Source organism: Oncorhynchus gorbuscha, linkage group LG01 (genome assembly GCF_021184085.1).
Source record: "Oncorhynchus gorbuscha isolate QuinsamMale2020 ecotype Even-year linkage group LG01, OgorEven_v1.0, whole genome shotgun sequence".
NCBI classification, from domain to species: domain Eukaryota; kingdom Metazoa; phylum Chordata; class Actinopteri; order Salmoniformes; family Salmonidae; genus Oncorhynchus; species Oncorhynchus gorbuscha.
This window is the reverse complement of record NC_060173.1, coordinates 10042167-10062088: the sequence shown is the minus strand read 5'-3', so window position 1 is coordinate 10062088 and position 19922 is coordinate 10042167. Positions and strand designations below refer to the sequence as shown.

Sequence of the window (19922 nt, the reverse complement as noted above, 5' to 3'; positions counted from 1 at the left end):
CGACAGGGACTGGGAGACTAGTCAGGATTGAGGCAAAGATGAACGGAGCAAAGTACAGAGAGATCCTTGATGAAAACCTACTGCAGAGTGCTCAGGACCTCAGACTGGGGCGAAGGTTCACCTTCCAACAGGACAACGACCCTAAGCTCACAGCCAAGACAACGCAGGAGTGGCTTCGGGACAAGTCTCTGAATGTCCTTGAGTGGCTCAGCCAGAGCCCGGACTTGAACCCGATCGAACATCTCTGGAGAGACCTGAAAATAACTGTGCAGCGACGCTCCCCATCCAACCTGACAGAGCTTGAGAGGATCTGCTGAGAATATTGGGAGAAACTCCCCAAATACAGGTGTGCCAAGCTTGTAGCGTCATACCCAAAAAGACTCAAGACTGTAATTGCTACCAAAGATGCTTCAACAAAGTACTGATTAAAGGGTCTGAATACTAATGCATATGTCATATTTCATATTTTATTTTTAATAAATTAACACAAAAAAAACGTGTCATTATGGGGTATTTTGTATAGATTGATGAAGGAAAATGATAATTTAATCAATTTTAGAATAAGGTTGTAATGTAACAAAATGTGGAACAACCAAGTGGCACCCTATTCCCTATAAGTCGCTCTGGATAAGAGCGTCTGCTAAATGACTTAAATGTAAATGTAATAGTACGCTATACTTTTGACAAGAGAGAATAGGGTGCCATTTGAGATTGAACTATATTTAGAGGGCTGAGGGAGGGGATAAGGTTAGCATTTGGGAAATAACCATACAGTTGTTGGGGAAGACTATTAAATGCCTAGGCGTTCAACCTTTCCATATGTATATTTTATTTTTCAAACATTGAGGATGTATTTGAGTACTCAGGAATGCTCAACCTTTTGCAAACGATATTGGACACTTTAACAAGCCTGAAGACGGTGACGCGTACCTGTAACCTAGATTAATGCACAGTGATGACTTCGTTATAACTGAATGATATTCGATAGGTAGCAGACATCGTTTATGATCGACATCCAATCGACGGTGAGTGTTTTATTCTTCAATAGGCCTAATTACCGCTTCGGTTTGTTAATGCTGGAGGCGTCGTGCCGCTTCGGAGACAGCTCACTTGGCTAAAGTCAATCGTTTTGAGGAAACGTGCCTTCACTTGTTGTCACTATAAAAACAGACCTTCATCGCTGTTCTCTCTCAACTGTTCACACAATAAGCAGCTAGGCTACCTGACTGTCTCAGTATGTTCTAGAACAGTCTTCAGGGATGTTCAAGATGAGACGCTGGACTTTACTTGTCGTGATTGCTCTTTGTGTGTCTCCGTTTCTTTTGGCTGGTGAGTAAAGGAATAGTAAAGTTTATTTTTTTCTCATCCTTGTGCGGGCTTGGATTGAGTTGGTACTCGCAAACTTTAGCGCGAGTCTGTCCAAGTACGGATGCAGGCATTGAGGATGATTTGATTATCGCGTAGAGTATGTTGCTTTGACATGTTTGTTGACTATCGTGCATCTCTCCCATCTACAAAAACGCTTTAATGTCTGTCCAATAGATCATTTTAAAATGTCAATGTAATATTGGATATTGTTTTGGCTAATCAGGCTGGTATCGTAATCTGTGAAGATTAATTTAAATTGGAACAGTGAATTTTGTGTTAGATACAAATACATTTATCCCCCAAAAATATATTCTCTCTCTCTCTCTGTATCCCCCCCAGGTCCTTCCAGCTCTTCAGGTCCAGTCTCAGAGACCCAGAGCCGCTGTGATGGCCGGGCCTGTAACCCTCCCATGGGGAACCTCGCCTTGGGCCGAGGACTACTCACCCAGTCAGTGTGTGGAATCAACTCCACTGAGCCCTACTGCTCCTACCAGCAGATGTTTAGCTCTACCTCTTCCTTCCACAGAGACACTTCCTGTCCAGCAGCACCCAAATGCAGCGAGTGCAACGCAGCTCTCCCCCACCAGGCTCACCTGGCCTCTGCCATGACCGATTCCTCATTCCGATACCCAGATACCTGGTGGCAGTCTGCCGAGGGGGCGGAGACAGAAACCCTCCAACTAAACCTGGAGACAGAGTTCTACTTGACGCATCTGATCCTGGTGTTCCGCTCCCCCCGGCCCGTCGCCATGTTGCTGGAGCGTTCTCAGGACCACGGGAGGACCTGGAAGATCCTCAGGTACCATCGAGGACCACTTTGGAAATGACTGTTTTAATTGATGTATTGACCCTCTACGGTCAAACACACATCTTATTGATGGATGTGATTGTTTTCTACCCAGGTACTTTGCGAGGGACTGTGAGGACACCTTCGGCCTGGCAGAGGAGGCTCGTGTGAAGGAGAAAGGAGAGAGCGGTGCGGCCTGCACCTCCAAATACTCAGGAGCGTTCCCATGTACCCGAGGAGAGGTTAGAGTTGTGTATTGTGGGGTCTCTGATTGCACTTACCTATCCTCTTCATGCCTGCTGACACATAAAGGCAGAGACTTATACCACTTCTGACTGTCTAACGCCTGTTTTCAAGCTTAGCTTAAGTTCCTTGTGGCTACTAAGATTGTTGAGAGCCCAGACACACAGCCTTTAGGACACAGGGGAAGGCAACATCCAGCTGTACGTTGTGGTTGCAGGGAAGATGGAGGACAGGACACAGGGGAAGGCAACATCCAGCTGAACGTTGTGGTTGCAGGGAAGATGGAGGACAGGACACAGGGGAAGGCAACATCCAGCTGTACGTTGTGGTTGCAGGGAAGATGGAGGACAGGACACAGGGGAAGGCAACATCCAGCTGTACGTTGTGGTTGCAGGGAAGATGGAGGACAGGACACAGGGGAAGGCAACATCCAGCTGAACGTTGTGGTTGCAGGGAAGATGGAGGACAGGACACAGGGGAAGGCAACATCCAGCTGTACGTTGTGGTTGCAGGGAAGATGGAGGACAGGACACAGGGGGGTTGAATAGAACAGAGCTGTGACAGATTTCAAAGTCTCCCGTTCGAAACAACCTGTTAAACAATCTCAATGCTTCACAGCGGTAATTCATAACATCTGTGCCATCTAATTGTTTGCTGTGGTGCTCAAATACATCTGTGTGTGTGTGTGTGTGTGTGTGTGTGTGTGTGTGTGTGTGTGTGTGTGTGTGTGTGTGTGTGTGTGTGTGTGTGTGTGTGTGTGTGTGTGTGTGTGTGTGTGTGTGTGTGTGTGTGTGTGTGTGTGTGTGTGTGTGTGTGTGTGTGACAAGCGTTGAACAAACAGACTAAGCTGTGTGTTTAAAGTAAACAAATCTAAACGGAGGCTTTTCAGATCGCATTTCTCAGCTGCACAAAGCCCATGACGACATCCATGCATCAGTAGAATATCAATGTTCACCTTATTCCTCTGATGAGGCGCCCTGAGGTCTTTTTTTTTAGACGTGCCATATCAACGGAGAGAGGAAAGTTTGAGCCAGAGAGCAACAGGCCTTGTTGGTTTATTCATGAGCATCGTGATTTTCATTCCTCGTCAGTCCTAGGGACTCGCAGCAAAAATAATCTGCTTTTTCATTTTCACTACTTCAATGTATCTGCATGTCCAGCTGTTATATTTAGCCTCACAATGAAGTGTTTTACCATTCTATTTTCCAGGCAGCCAGGGATACAAGTAGAACATAACACTATTTGACATAAACAGTTGTATTGATGAGTTTTATTAACAAATGTCAATAATTGAATAAGGTCTGCCAAGAAAAACCTAATAACAAATGTTTTTATGAGAACGCTGTAAGTACAGAAATGGTTTGCTCAGTGGGAAAATTAATATACAACTAGTCAGTGACAACTGTTTGGAGTTTGTGACAGCAACTATGTGACCTTATTACAATATTATAGACACAATGTCCTGGGATTTACTATGATCTATGTAGAAGAACCCCTTACAGTATTATAGACACTATGACCTGGGATTTGCTATGATCTGTGTTTTGGGCTGTGTCAGGTCATGCTGTGTGTTGGGCTGTGTCAGGTCATGCTGTGTGTTGGGCTGTGTCAGGTCATGCTGTGTGTTGGGCTGTGTCAGGTTATGCTGTGTCAAGTCATGCTATGTGTTGGGCTGTGTCAGGTCATGCTGTGTGTTGGGCTGTGTCAGGTCATGCTGTGTGTTGGGCTGTGTCAGGTCATGCTGTGTGTTGGGCTGTGTCAGGTCATGCTGTGTGTTGGGCTGTGTCAGGTCATGCTGTCTGTTGGGCTGTGTCAGGTCATGCTGTGTGTTGGGCTGTGTCAGGTCATGCTGTGTGTTGGGCTGTGTCAGGTTATGCTGTGTCAGGTCATGCTGTGTGTTGGGCTGTGTCAGGTCATGCTGTGTGTTGGGCTGTGTCAGGTCATGCTGTGTGTTGGGCTGTGTTAGGTTATGCTGTGTGTTGGGCTGTGTCAGGTCATGCTGTGTGTTGGGCTGTGTCAGGTCATGCTGTGTGTTGGGCTGTGTCAGGTCATGCTGTGTGTTGGGCTGTGTCAGGTCATGCTGTGTGTTGGGCTGTGTCAGGACATGCTGTGTGTTGGGCTGTGTCAGGTCATGCTGTGTCAGGTCATGCTGTGTGTTGGGCTGTGTCAGGTCATGCTGTGTGTTGGGCTGTGTCAGGTCATGCTGTGTGTTGGGCTGTGTCAGGTTATTCTGTGTCAGGTCATGCTGTGTGTTGGGCTGTGTCAGGTTATTCTGTGTCAGGTCATGCTGTGTGTTGGGCTGTGTCAGGTCATGCTGTGTGTTGGGCTGTGTTAGGTCATGCTGTGTGTTGGGCTGTGTCAGGTTATGTTGTGTTGGGCTGTGTCAGGTCATTCTGTGTGTTGGGCTGTGTCAGGTCATTCTGTGTGTTGGGCTGTGTCAGGTCATGCTGTGTGTTGGGCTGTGTCAGGTCATGCTTAGTGTTGGGCTGTGTCAGGTTATTCTGTGTCAGGTCATGCTGTGTGTTGGGCTGTGTCAGGTCATGCTGTGTGTTGGGCTGTGTTAGGTCATGATGTGTGTTGGGCAGTGTCAGGTCATGCTGTGTGTTGGGCAGTGTCAGGTCATGCTGTGTGTTGGGCAGTGTCAGGTCATGCTGTGTGTTGGGCTGTGTCAGGCCATGCTGTGTGTTGGGCTGTGTCAGGACATGCTGTGTGTTGGGCTGTGTCAGGTCATGCTGTGTGTTGGGCTGTGTGCTGTGTCAGGTCATGCTGTGTGTTGGGCTGTGTCAGGTTATGCTGTGTCAGGTCATGCTGTGTGTTGGCCTTGTCAGGACATGCTGTGTGTTGGGCTGTGTCAGGTCATGCTGTGTGTTGGGCTGTGTCAGGTTATGCTGTGTCAGGACATGCTGTGTGTTGGGCTGTGTCAGGTTATGCTGTGTCAGGACATGCTGTGTGTTGGGCTGTGTTTATGGTGTCAGGACATGCTGTGTGTTGGGCAGGTCATGCTGTGACAGGTCATGCTGTGTGTTGGGCTGTGTCAGGACATGCTGTGTGTTGGGCTGTGTCAGGACATGCTGTGTGTTGGGCTGTGTCAGGACATGCTGTGTGTTGGGCTGTGTCAGGACATGCTGTGTGTTGGGCTGTGTCAGGACATGCTGTGTGTTGGGCTGTGTCAGGTTATGCTGTGTGTTGGGCTGTGTCAGGTTATACTGTGTGTTGGGCTGTGTCAGGTCATGCTGTGTCAGGTCATGCTGTGTTTTGGGCTGTGTCAGGTCATGCTGTGTGTTGGGCTGTGTCAGATTATGCTGTGTGTTGGGCTGTGTCAGGTTAAACTGTGTGTTGGGCTGTGTCAGGTCATGCTGTGTGTTGGGCTGTGTCAGGTCATGCTGTGTGTTGGGCTGTGTCAGGTCATGCTGTGTGTTGTGCTGTGTGTTGGGCTGATTCAGGTTATGCTGTGTCAGGCCATGCTGTGTGTTGGGCTGTGTCAGGCCATGCTGTGTGTTGGGCTGTGTCAGGTCATACTGTGTGTTGGGCTGTGTCAGGTTATGCTGTGTGTTGGGCTGTGTCAGGTCATGCTGTGTGTTGGGCTGTGTGTTGGGCTGTGTCAGGTTATGCTGTGTCAGGTCATGCTGTGTGTTGGGCTGTGTCAGGTCATGCTGTGTTTTGGGCTGTGTCAGGTCATGCTGTGTGTTGGGCTGTGTATTAGGCTGTGTCAGATTATGCTGTGTGTTGGGCTGTGTCAGGTCATGCTGTGTGTTGGGCTGTGTTAGGTCATGCTGTGTTGGGCTGTGTCAGGTCATGCTGTGTGTTGGGCTGGTCAGGTCATGCTGTGTGTTGGGATGTGTCAGGTCATGCTGTGTGTTGGGCTGTGTCAGGTCATGCTGTGTGTTAGGGGTTATTCTGTCAGGTCATGCTGTGTGTTGGGCTGTGTCAGGTCATGCTGTGTGTTAGGCTGTGTCAGGTTATTCTGAGTCAGGTCATGCTGTGTGTTGGGCTGTGTCAGGTCATGCTGTGTCAGGTCATGCTGTCAGGTCATGGGCTGTGTCAGGTCATGCTGTGTGTTGGGCTGTGTCAGGTCATGCTGTGTGTTGGGCTGTGTTAGGTCATGCTATGTGTTGGGCTGTGTCAGGTCATGCTGTGTGTTGGGCTGTGTCAGGTCATGCTGTGTGTTGGGCTGTGTCAGGTCATGCTGTGTGTTGGGCTGTGTCAGGTTATGCTGTGTGTTGGGCTGTGTCAGGTTATGCTGTGTCAGGTCATGCTGTGTGTTGGGCTGTGTGTTGGGCTGTGTCAGGTTATGCTGTGTCAGGTCATGCTGTGTGTTGGGCTGTGTCAGGTCATGCTGTGTCAGGTCATGCTGTGTTTTGGGCTGTGTCAGGTCATGCTGTGTGTTGGGCTGTGTATTAGACTGTGTCAGATTATGCTGTGTGTTGGGCTGTGTCAGGTTGTACTGTGTGTTGGGCTGTGTCAGATTATGCTGTGTGTTGGGCTGTGTTAGGTCATGCTGTGTTGGGCTGTGTCAGGTCATGCTGTGTGTTGGGCTGTGTCAGGTTATTCTGAGTCAGGTCATGCTGTGTGTTGGGCTGTGTCAGGTCATGCTGTGTGTTGGGCTGTGTCAGGTCATGTTGTTGTGTGTCAGGTCATGCTGTGTGTTGGGCTGTGTCAGTTTATTATGTGTCAGGTCATGCTGTGTGTTGGGCTGTGTCAGGTCATGCTATGTGTTGGGCTGTGTCAGGTCATGCTGTGTGTTGGGCTGTGTCAGGTCATGCTGTGTGTTGGGCTGTGTTAGGTTATGCTGTGTGTTGGGCTGTGGTCATGCTGTGTGTTGGGCTGTGTCAGGTCATGCTGTGTGTTGGGCTGTGTCAGGTTATGCTGTGTGTTGGGCTGTGTCAGGTTATGCTGTGTGTTGGGCTGTGTCAGGTCATGCTGTGTGTTGGGCTGTGTCAGGTTATGCTGTGTCAGGTCATGCTGTGTGTTGGGCTGTGTCAGGTCATGCTGTGTGTTGGGCTGTGTCAGGTCATGCTGTGTTTTGGGCTGTGTCAGGTCATGCTGTGTGTTAGGCTGTGTCAGGTTATGCTGTGTGTTGGGCTGTGTCAGGTTATTCTGTGTGTGTTGGGCTGTGTCAGATTATCACTGTGTGTTGGGCTGTGTCAGGTCATTATACTGTGTGTTGGGCTGTGTCAGGTTATGCTGTGTGTTGGGCTGTGTCAGGTTATTCTGTGTGTTGGGCTGTGTCAGGTCATGCTGTGTGTTGGGCTGTGTCAGGTTATGCTGTGTGTTGGGCTGTGTCAGGTTATACTGTGTCAGGTCATGCTGTGTGTTGGGCTGTGTCAGGTCATGCTGTGTGTTGGGTGTGTTAGGTCATGATGTGTGTTGGGCAGTGTCAGGTCATGCTGTGTGTTGGGCTGTGTCAGGTCATGCTGTGTGTTGGGCTGTGTTAGGTCATGCTGTGTTGGGCTGTGTCAGGTCATGCTGTGTGTTGGGCTGTGTCAGGTCATGCTGTGTGTTGGGATGTGTCAGGTCATGCTGTGTGTTGGGCTGTGTCAGGTTATGCTGTGTGTTGGGCTGTGTCAGGTTATGCTGTGTCAGGTCATGCTGTGTGTTGGGCTGCTGTGTTGGGCTGTGTCAGGTTATGCTGTGTCAGGTCATGCTGTGTGTTGGGCTGTGTCAGGTCATGCTGTGTCAGGTCATGCTGTGTTTTGGGCTGTGTCAGGTCATGCTGTGTGTTGGGCTGTGTCAGGTCATGCTGTGACAGATCATGCTGTGTGTTGGGCTGTGTCAGGTTATGCTGTGTGTTGGGCTGTGTCAGGACATTATGTGTCAGGACATGCTGTGTGCTGTGTGTTGGGCTGTGTTAGGTCATGCTGTGTTGGGCTGTGTCAGGTCATGCTGTGTGTTGGGCTGTGTCAAGTCATGCTGTGTGTTGGGCTGTGTCAGGTCATGTTGTGTCAGGTCATGCTGTGTGTTGGGCTGTGTCAGTTTATTATGTGTCAGGTCATGCTGTGTGTTGGGCTGTGTCAGGTCATGCTATGTGTTGGGCTGTGTCAGGTCATGCTGTGTGTTGGGCTGTGTTAGATCATGCTGTGTGTTGGGCTGTGTCAGGTCATGCTGTGTGTTGGGCTGTGTCAGGTCATGCTGTGTGTTGGGCTGTGTCAGGTCATGCTGTGTGTTGGGCTGTGTCAGGTTATGCTGTGTGTTGGGCTGTGTGGTCAGGTTATGCTGTGTCTGGTTATGCTGTGTCAGGTCATGCTGTGTGTTGGGCTGTGTCAGGTCATGCTGTGTCAGGTCATGCTGTGTTTTGGGCTGTGTCAGGTCATGCTGTGTGTTAGGCTGTGTCAGATTATGCTGTGTGTTGGGCTGTGTCAGGTATACTGTGTGTTGGGCTGTGTCAGATTATACTGTGTGTTGGGCTGTGTCAGATTATACTGTGTGTTGGGCTGTGTCAGATTATGCTGTGTGTTGGGCTGTGTCAGGTTATACTGTGTGTTGGGCTGTGTCAGGTTATACTGTGTGTTGGGCTGTGTCAGATTATGCTGTGTGTTGGGCTGTGTCAGATTATGCTGTGTGTTGGGCTGTGTCAGATTATGCTGTGTGTTGGGCTGTGTCAGGTTATACTGTGTGTTGGGCTGTGTCAGGTCATGCTGTGTTGTGGGCTGTGTCAGGTCATGCTGTGTCAGGTCATGCTGTGTGTTGGGCTGTGTTAGGTCATGCTGTGTCAGGTTATTCTGTGTCAGGTCATGCTGTGTGTTGGGCTGTGTCAAGTCATGCTGTGTCAGGTCATGCTGTGTGTTGGGCTGTGTCAGGTTATTCTGTGTCAGGTCATGCTGTGTGTTGGGCTGTGTCAGGTTATGCTGTGTCAGGTCATGCTGTGTGTTGGGCTGTGTCAGGTCATGCTGTGTCAGGTCATGCTGTGTGTTGGGCTGTGTGTTGGGCTGTGTCAGATTATGCTGTGTGTTGGGCTGTGTCAGGTCATACTGTGTGTTGGGCTGTGTCAGGTTATGCTGTGTGTTGGGCTGTGTCAGGTTATGCTGTGTGTTGGGCTGTGTCAGGTCATGCTGTGTGTTGGGCTGTGTCAGGTTATGCTGTGTCAAGTCATGGTGTTGGGCTGTGTCAGGTCATGCTGTGTGTTGGGCTGTGTCAGGTCATGCTGTGTTTGGGCTGTGTCAGGTCATGCTGTGTCAGGTCATGCTGTGTGTTGGGCTGTGTCAGGTCATTCTGTGTCAGGTCATGCTGTGTGTTGGGCTGTGTCAGGTTATTCTGTGTCAGGTCATGCTGTGTGTTGGGCTGTGTCAGGTCATGCTGTGTGTTGGGCTGTGTTAGGTCATGCTGTGTCAGGTTATTCTGTGTTTGGGCTGTGTCAGGTCATGCTGTGTGTTGGGCTGTGTCAGGTTATTCTGTGTCAGGTCATGCTGTGTGTTGGGCTGTGTCAGGTCATGCTGTGTGTTGGGCTGTGTCAGGTTATTCTGTGTCAGGTCATGCTGTGTTGGGCTGTGTCAGGTCATGCTGTGTGTTGGGCTGTGTCAGGTCATGCTGTGTCAGGTCATGCTGTGTGTTGGGCTGTGTCAGGTCATGCTGTGTCAGGTCATGCTGTGTGTTGGGCTGTGTCAGGTCATGCTGTGTGTTGGGCTGTGTCAGGTCATGCTGTGTCAGGTCATGCTGTGTGTTGGGCTGTGTGTTGGGCTGTGTGTTGGGCTGTGTCAGGTTTTGCCCCCCTCTAATTATTTTATAATTAGATATATACTGAACAAAAATATATAAATGCAAAATGCTTCAATTTCAACGATTTTACTGAGTTGCAGTTCATATAAGGAAAATAGGTCAAGTACAATAGATGAATTAGTACCTAATCTATGGATTTCACATGGCTTGTCAGCGGCAAATGCCCTCAGTGGGGCCAGGTCCAGCCGTCCGGGTGGCTGGTCTCAGACGATCCCGCAGGTGAAGAATCCGGATGTGGAGGTCAAGGGTTGGCGTGGTTACGCGCTTACGGTTGAGAAATGAACATGAAATTATGTGGCAACCGCTCTGGTGGACATTCCTGCAGTCAGCATGCCAGTTGTCTCAAATTTTGAGGGAGCGTACATCTGTGGCATTGTGTTGTGTGACAGTAACTGCACATTTCCGGGTGTCCTTTTTTTGTCCCCAGCACAAGGTGCACCTCTGTAATGGTCATGCTGTTTAATCAGCTTCTTGATATGCCACACCTGTCAGGTGGCTGGATTGTTTTGCAAAGGAGAAATGCTCACTAACAGGGATTAGAGAGAGAGAGAGCGAGACCGGTCCTGTCCTAGATTTCACACATGGACTTTATTTAATTAACTAATTATGTGACTTCTGAAGGTAATTGGTTTCACCAGATCTTACTTAAGGGCTTCATAGCAAAGTGGATGAATACATATGTACGCACCACTTTGTTTTTAAATTTTCCATTTCACTTCACCAAGATGGACTATTTTGTGTATGTCCGTTACATGAAATTCAAACAAATATCAATTTAAATTACAGGTTGTAATGCAACACAATAGGAAACACGTCAAGCGGGATGAATACTTTTGCCAGGCACTGTACCACCACAGAATGATGCTGGCACTAGGACCGCACTCAACCAAATATATAAGGCCATAAGCAAACAAGAAAATGCTTACCCAGAAGCAGCGCTACTAGTGGCCGGGGACTTTAATGCAGGCAAACTTAAATCAGTTTTACCAAATTTTTACCAGCATGTCACATGTGCAACCAGGGAGAAGAAAACTATAGACCACATTCACGCCACACACAGAGATGCATACAAAGCTCTCCCCTGCCCTCCATTTGGAAAATCTGACCATAATTCTATCCTCCTGATTCCTGCTTACAAGCAATTAAAGTAGGAAGTACCAGTGACTCGCTCAATACGGAAGTGGTCAGATGACACGGATGCTACGCTACAGGACTGTTTTGCAGCACAGACTGGAAAATGTTCTGAGATTCATCCAATGGCGTTGAGGAATATACCACCTCAGTCATCGGCTTCATCAATAAATGCATCGATGACGTCGTCCCCACAGTGACCGTACGTACATACCCCAAACAGGAGCCATGGATTACAGGCAACATCTACAACAAGCTAAAAGACTAGAGTTGTTGCTTTCAAGGAGCGGGACACTAATCAGGACTCTTATAAGAAATCCCGCTATGCCCTCAGAGGAACAATCAAACAAGCAAAGCATCAATACAGGATTAAGATTGAATTTGATGCTCGTTGGATGTGGCAGGGCTTGAAAACTATTACGGACTACAAAGGGAAACCCAGACACCAGCTGCCCAGTGACGCGAGCCCACCAGACGAGCTAAATGCCTTATTATCCTTGCTTCGAGGCAAGCAACACTGAAGCATGCATGAGAGCACCAGCTGTTCTGGATGACTGTGTGATAACGCTCCCGGTAGCCGATGTGAGCAAGACCTTTAAACAGGTCAACATTCACAAAGCTGCGGGACCAGATGGATTACCAGGACATGTACTCAAAGCATGCGCAAATCAGCTGGAAAGTGTCTTCACTGACATTTTAAACCTCTCATTTTCAACTGAGTCTGTAATACCTAGATGTGTCAAGCAGACCACCATAGTCCCTGTGCCCAAGGAAGCGAAGGTAACCTGATTACGTCCCTGTAGCACTTACGTCGGTAGCCATGAAGTACTTTGAAAGGCTGGTCATGGCTCACATCAACAGCATCCTCCCAGATACCCTAGACCCAATCCAATTTGCCTACTGCCCCAACAGATCCACAGATGACATAATCTCAATCGCACCACACTGCCCTTTCCCACCTGTACAAAAGCAACACCTATGTAAGAATGCTGTTCACTGACTACAGCTCAGCGTTCAATACCATAGTGCCCACGAAGCTCATCACTAAGCCAAGGACCCTGGGACTCAACACCTCCCTCTGCAACTGGATCCTGGACTTCCTGATGGGCCGCCCCAGGTGGTAAGAGTAGGCAACAAAATATCTGCCACGCTGATCCTCAACACTGGGGCCCCTCAGGGGTGTGTACTTACTCCCTCTCTTGTACTCCCTGTTCACCCACTACTGCATGGCCTAACACGACTCCAACACCATCATGAAGTTTGCTGATGACGCAACAGTGGTAGGCCTGATCACCGACAACGATGAGATAGCCTATAGGGAGGAGATCAGAGAACTGGCAGTGTGGTGCCAGGACAACAACCTCTCCCGTAATGTGAGCAAGACAAAGGAGCTGATTGTGGACTACAGGAAAAGGCTTTAGTGGAGCGAGTCGAGAGTTTCAAGTTCCTTGGTGTCCACATCACCAACAATCTATCACGGTCTGAACACACCAAGACAGTCTTGACGAGGGCACGACAAAAGCTATTTCCCCTCGGGAGACTGAAAAGATTTGACATGGGTCCCCCGATCCTCAAAGTTCTACAGCTGCACCATCGAGAGCATCCTGACCGGTTGCTTCAACGCCTGGCTTGGGATCTGACCATAAGGCATTACAGAGGGTAGTGCGTACGGCCCAGTACATCACTGGGGCCAAGCTTCCTGCAATCCGTAGCAGTCAGACATCTGCTCTTTTGTCCCGTCCGGTCCCATGTATATATATATATTTGTTATGATTATTTTTCATCTCAATTCCCATCTACGGACTGAACATACTCTCCTGCAACCCGCCTCATCGTGGTACGGATCTGCTATTTTTTTTTACACTTTAGAACCGGAACCCTCATCAGAAGCTAGCCAGCTAACTAGCTACTTGCTAATAGTCATTTAGCCACTGCTAGCGGTCATCAACGTTAACTTGGACATCAGCCAGCCTCAGCCCGGTCAATTCCTGCCAGTCTGCACAGCGCGATATCAACCCAGAGCAAATCGGACTGCTTTTTCTCAGGAATCTCAAGATTCCTACCACAAGCTCTGAACCTTTACACTGGATCATCGCAGCTAGCTAGCTGCTATCTGAGTGGCTACACCTGGCTAACGTCTCTGTCCCGAAGCAAGCACCAGTTAGCCTGGAGCTAGCCTGGAGCTAGCCTGGAGCTAGCCCATCCCCCGGCTAGCTGAAGAGGTCCATCAGCCAATTCCTTGGGCTACAATACCTATTTTGCCAATTGGCCTGGACCCTTTTACTGCCAACATAGAGCCCCGCCGATCCATCACGACTGGTCTGCCAACATAACCATCCGAGGGGGTCTCAACAGGCCCTTCCATCGTGACATCCCCCGAAGGTCCTTCTGCTAGCCCTTGCCCGCTAGCTGTCTGAATCTCCATGTCTCCAGCTCACTTGGCTACGCATGCCTCTCCCTAACGTCAATATTGCTGTTTTGGTTAGTGATTATTGTCTTATTTCACTGTAGAGCCTCCAGCCCTGCTCAATATGCCTTAGCTAGCCCTTTTGGTCCACCCCCTACTCACGCGGTGACCTCACCTGGCCTAAATGGTGCCTCTAGAGACAACCTCTCATCGTCACTCAATGCCTAGGTTTACCTACACTGTATTCACATCCTACCATACCCTTGTCTGTACATTATGCCTTGAATCCATTCTTCCGGGCCCGGAAATCTGCTCCTTTTACTCTCTGTTCCGAACGCACTAGATGACCAGTTCTTATAGCCTTTAGCCATACCCTTATCCTATTCCTCCTCTGTTCCTCTGGTGATGTAGAGGTTAATCCAGGCCCTGCAGTGCCTAGCTCCACTCCCATTCCCCAGGCGCTCTCATTTGTTGACTTTTATAACCGCAAAATCCTTGGTTTCATGCATGTTAACATTAGAAGCCTCCTCCCCAAGGAGTGTCTGAATCCTGGTTTAGGAAGGCCTCCAAAAATCCAGAAATGTCTATCCCTAACTATAACATTTTCCGACAAGATAGAACTGCTTAAGGGGGCGCAGTTGCAATCTACGACAGAGATAGCCTGCAGAGTTCTGTCATACTATCCAGGTCTGTGCCCAAACAATTTGAGCTTCTACTTTTAAAAATCCACCTTTTCAGAAACAAGTCTCTCACCATTGCCGCTTGTAATAGACCCCCTTCAGCCCCCGGCTGTTAATTGATTGCCCCCCATCTATCATCAGAGTTCGTACTGTTAGGTGACCTAAACTGGGAAATGCTTAACACCCCGGCCGTTCTACAATCTAAGATGGATGCCTTCAATCTCACACAAATTATCAAGGAACATACCGTTTACAACCCTAAATCCGTAACCATGGGCACCCTCTTAGATATCATCTTGACCAACTTGCCCTCTAAATACCCCTCTGCTGTCTCCAACCAGGATCTCAGAGATCATTGCCTCTGCCTGCGTGTGTAATGGGTCTGCGGTCAAACGACTACCCCTCATCACTGTCAAACGCTCCCTAAAACACTTCAGCAAGCAGGCCTTTCTAATCGACCTGGCCTGGGTATCCTGGAAGGATATTGACCACATCCCGTCAGTAGAGGATGCCTGGTTTCTCTTTAAAAGTGATTTCCTCTCCATCTTAAATAAGCATGCCCCATTCAAAAAATGTAGAACTAAGAACAGATATAGCCCTTGCTTTACTCCAGACTGCCCTTGACCAGCACAAAACATCCTGTGGCGTTCTGCATTAGCATCGAATAGCCCCCGCGATATGTAACTTTTCAGGAAGTCAGGAACCAATATACTCAGTCAGTTAGGAGAGCTAAGGCTAGCTTTTTCAAACAGAAATGTGCATCCTGTAGTACTAATTCCAAAAAGTTTTGGGACTGTAAAGTCCATGGAGAATAAAAGCACCTCCTCCCAGCTGCCCACTGCACTGAGGATAGGAAACAAACATTGTCACCACCGATAAATCTACAATAACCGATCATTTCAATAAACAATTTTCTACAGCTGGCTACAACTACCCCACCTGGCTACAACTACCCCGGCCAACATCTCAGCACCTCCTGCAGCAACTTGCCCAAGCTCCCCTTCTTCTCCTTCACCCAAATCCAGACAGCTGATGTTCTGAAAGAACTGCAAACTCTGGATCCCTACAAATCAGTTGGGCTAGACAATCTGTACCCTTTCTTTCTAAAATGATCAGCCAAAATTGTTGCAACCCCTATTACTAGCTTATTCAACCACTCTTTCGTATAGTCTGAGATCCCCAAAGATTGGAAAGCTGCCGTGGTCATCCCCCTCTTCAAAGGGGGAGACACTCTAGACCCAAACTGTTATATACCTATATCCATCCTGCCCTGCCTTTCTAAAATATTTGAAAGCCAAGTTAACAAACAGATCACTGACCATCTCGAAACCCATCGTTTCTTCTCCACTATGCAATCTGGTTTCCGAGGTGGTCATGGGTGCACCTCAGCCACGCTCAAGGTCCTAAACGATATCATAACCGCCATCAATAAAAGACAGTACTGTGCAGCCGTCTTCATCGACCTGGGCAAGGCTTTCGACTCTGTCAATCACCGCGTTCTTATCGGCAGACTCAATAGCCTTGGCTTCTGAAATGCCTCGCCTGGTTCACCAACTACCTCTCTGATAGAGTTCAGTGTGTCAAATGGGATGGCCTGTTGGCTGGACCTCTGGCAGTCTCTATGATTGTGCCACAGGGTTCAATTCTCAGGCCGACTCTTTTCTCTGTATATATAAATGATGTCGCTCTTGCGGCTGGTGATTCTACGCAGACGACACCATTCTGTATACATCTGGCCCTTATTTGTACATTGTGCTAACAAACAGCAGCCTCCAACTGCTTTTAAATGCAAGTAAACCTAAGTGCTCTTCGACCAATTGCTGCCCTCACTAGCCGTCTTCATCGACCTGGACGGTACTGACTTAGAATATGTGGACAACTACAAATACCTAGGTGTCTGGTTAGACTGTAAACTCTCTTTCTAGACTAACATTAAGCATCTCCAATCCAAAATTAAATCTAGAATCGGCTTCCTATTTCGCAACAAAGCCTCCTTCACTCATGCTGCCAAACATACTTTCGTAAAACTGACTCTCCTATCGATTCTTGACTTCGGCGATGTCATTTACAAAATAACCTCCAACACTCTACTCAGCAAATTGGATATAGACTATCACAGTGCCACCCGTTTTGTCACCAAAGCCCCATATACTACCCACCACTGCGACCTGTATGCTCTCGTTGGCTGGCCCTCGCTTCATACTCGTCGCCAAACCCACCGGCTCCAGGTCATCTAAAAGCTAGGTAAAGCCCCGCCTTATCTCAGCTCACTGGTCACCATAGCATCACCCACCCGTAGCACGCACTCCAACGTGTATATTTCACTGGTCATCCCCAAAGCCAACACTTCCTTTGACCGCCTTTCCTTCCAGTTCTCTACTGCCAATGACTGGAACAAATTGCAAACATCACTGAAGCTGGAGTCTTATATCTCCCTCTCTAACTTTAAGCATCAGCTGTCAGAGCAGCTTTCCGATCACTGTGCCTGTACACAGCCTATCTGTAAATAGCACACCGACTACCTCATCCCCATATTGTTATTTATCCTCTTGATCTTTTGCACACCAGTATCTCTGCTTGCACGTCATCATCTGCACATCTATCACTACAGTGTTAATGCTAAATTGTAATTATCACTACAGTGTTAATGCTAAATTGCGGCAGGGTAGCCTAGTGGTTAAAGCATTGGACTAGTAACCGAAAGGTTGCAAGTTCGAATCCCTGAGCTGACAAGGTACAAATCTGTCGTTCTGCCCCTGAACAGGCAGTTAACCCACTGTTCCTAGGCCGTCATTGAAAATAATAATTTGTTCTTAACTGACTTGCCTAGTAAAATAAAGGTTAAAAAATTTTTTTTTTTTTTTTTTAAATTCACCTCTGTTTGCCTATGTGTTGCCTTACCTCCCTACTCTTCTACATTTGCACACACTGTAAATATAGTTTTCGCCAAGCCTAGGAGCAAAAGGCTCCTTAACAGTTTCTACCCCCAAGCCAGAAGACTGCTGAACAATTAATCAAATGGCCACCGGACTATCTACATTGACCCCTCCCTCCATTTATTTTGTACACTGCTGTTATTCTTATTGTGTTACTTTTTATTATTTTTTACTTTAGTTTGTTTGGTAAATATTTTCTTAACTCTTCTTGAACTGCACTGTTGGCTAAGGGCATGTAAGTAGGCATTTCACGGTAAGGTCTACACACGTGTGACAAATAAAGTTTGATTTGATCTGCCGGGAACTCTGACCCACTCTTCTCCCCTCTCTAGGTGATCTATCGCGCCCTGTCCCCCTGGTACTCACTGGACCCCTACGGCCCAGCAGCCCAGACTCAGTTGATGGTCACCAACCTGCGGGTGCGTCTGCTGCAGCGCCAGCCTTGCCCCTGCCAGGCTAAAGACCCAGATATCCAGGCACTGCCCACGAACCATTATGCCATCTATGACTTCATCGTCAAGGGCAGCTGCCTCTGCAACGGGCACGCTGAGCACTGTGTGCCAGCCAATGGGTACCGCCCCACCAGGCAGAGGATCAATCACGTGGTGAGTAAGGGTGAAGAGCAGCACGAACAACCAATCACCACTGACCACTTATCTCTGTGTCTATTAGCGTTTCTCCAAAAGCCTGCAATCATCACGTCACTCTGTTAACAAAAACAGTCAGGGATTGTGTGTGTGTGTGTGTGTGTGTGTGTGTGTGTGTGTGTGTGTGTGTGTGTGTGTGTGTGTGTGTGTGTGTGTGTGTGTGTGTGTGTGTGTGTGTGTGTGTGTGTGTGTGTGTGTGTGTGTGTGTGTGTGTGTGTGTGTGTGTGTGTGTGAGAATGCGTTATTGTTTCTGGCACTCTCCATTCCCACCACCCCTTGGGTTCTACATCTGTGTAGTGGTGCTTTAATGCGGAGCCTCTAGGCTTTTTACTGAAGACTATATTTACCCACAGATTTACCTTCCATTACGGGATTATGACTATGAGGAAACCTTAATTATAGTGTAAAATATAGTAGCTTCAACATATTTTTCCCACTGAGAGTAGAAACTGCCAGTGGACAGTGGAATTACATCAGCATTTCTCATATAGTAAACATTGGATGCTTTAGTCAAACAGTGGTGAGAAGATAACTAAGAGTGTTCCACACTTCACTGTGCAATCCACAGTTACTGCGAAGTAGAAAATACAAATACAACAACTCAACCAACATTTAAAAAAAAAACATTTTTTAGATGCATGCCAGCAAAGCAACTACACAACACTAAACAATACATTCATCGCACTATAACGGCGACAAGCAGTGCCCACAAATGTTTAGGGTCGACACAAAAGCTGTCCCAATAGCAGAGCTTTCTTTTCAGCACCATGGAGTGAATCCTGACCACCTCTACACCTGGCTATCAGCGGAGCCTCGTCTGGCAGTCTCGTTTACTGCCTCTTTAAAAAACATAGCTGTTGTGGCCATATCTTCCAATCATTCATGCAGCAGCAGATAAGACATTGTTTGACACTCGCCTTGGTTTGTCATCATCAAAGAAAAAGATGTACAATTCAGAGTTGGGTGACCGTTCAAAACGTATCTTCCCAGTCTGACTTCCCAGTCTGACTTCCCAGTCTGACTTCCCAGTCTGACTTCCCAGTCTGACTTCCCAGTTGCGATGCTTGTTTTCCCAGTCTGACTTCCCAGTCTGACTTCCCAGTTGCGATGTTTGTTTTCCCAGTCTGACTTCCCAGTCTGACTTCCCAGTTGCGATGCTTGTTTTCCCAGTCTGACTTCCCAGTCTGACTTCCCAGTTGCGATGCTTGTTTTCCCAGTCTGACTTCCCAGTCTGACTTCCCAGTTGCGATGCTTGTTTTCCCAGTCTGACTTCCCAGTCTGACTTCCCAGTTGCGATGCTTGTTTTCCCAGTCTGACTTCCCAGTCTGACTTCCCAGTCTGACTTCCCAGTTGCGATGCTTGTTTTCCCAGTCTGACTTCCCAGTCTGACTTCCCAGTCTGACTTCCCAGTTGCGATGCTTGTTTTCCCAGTCTGACTTCCCAGTCTGACTTCCCAGTCTGACTTCCCAGTTGCGATGCTTGTTTTCCCAGTCTGACTTCCCAGTTGCGATGCTTGTTTTCCCAGTCTGACTTCCCAGTTGCGATGCTTGTTTTCCCAGTCTGACTTCCCAGTTGCGATGCTTGTTTTCCCAGTCTGACTTCCCAGTTGCGATGCTTGTTTTCCCAGTCTGACTTCCCAGTTGCGATGCTTGTTTTTCCCAGTCTGACTTCCCAGTCTGACTTCCCAGTTGCGATGCTTGTTTTCCCAGTCTGACTTCCCAGTTGCGATGCTTGTTTTTCCCAGTCTGACTTCCCAGTTGCGATGCTTGTTTTTCCCAGTCTGACTTCCCAGTTGCGATGCTTGTTTTTCCCAGTCTGACTTCCCAGTTGCGATGCTTGTTTTCCCAGTCTGACTTCCCAGTTGCGATGCTTGTTTTCCCAGTCTGACTTCCCAGTTGCGATGCTTGTGGTTAGCCACTGTCACCGATTCCTTCCAAACAACTCATTGTTGAATTTGCGATTTTCAAACTTGTTATGTAATGTTTATATCCAGTGGTCGATGAGCACCGA

At 48.1% G+C, this 19922-nt stretch overlaps 1 protein-coding gene across 1 annotated transcript in view; it reads left to right on the top strand.

The window, feature by feature from the left end:
- The first annotated feature begins 777 nt into the window (after positions 1-777).
- Positions 778-19922, top strand: part of LOC124032380 (netrin-4-like) — a 34923-nt gene continuing 15778 nt past the window's right edge. Inside the window, exons 1-4 of the mRNA XM_046344750.1 lie at positions 778-1329; positions 1708-2167; positions 2271-2397; positions 17598-17870. Of these exons, the coding sequence (XP_046200706.1) occupies positions 1260-1329; positions 1708-2167; positions 2271-2397; positions 17598-17870 (930 nt within the window). The 5' untranslated portion in view covers positions 778-1259. The remainder of the gene's footprint in view (positions 1330-1707; positions 2168-2270; positions 2398-17597; positions 17871-19922) is intronic.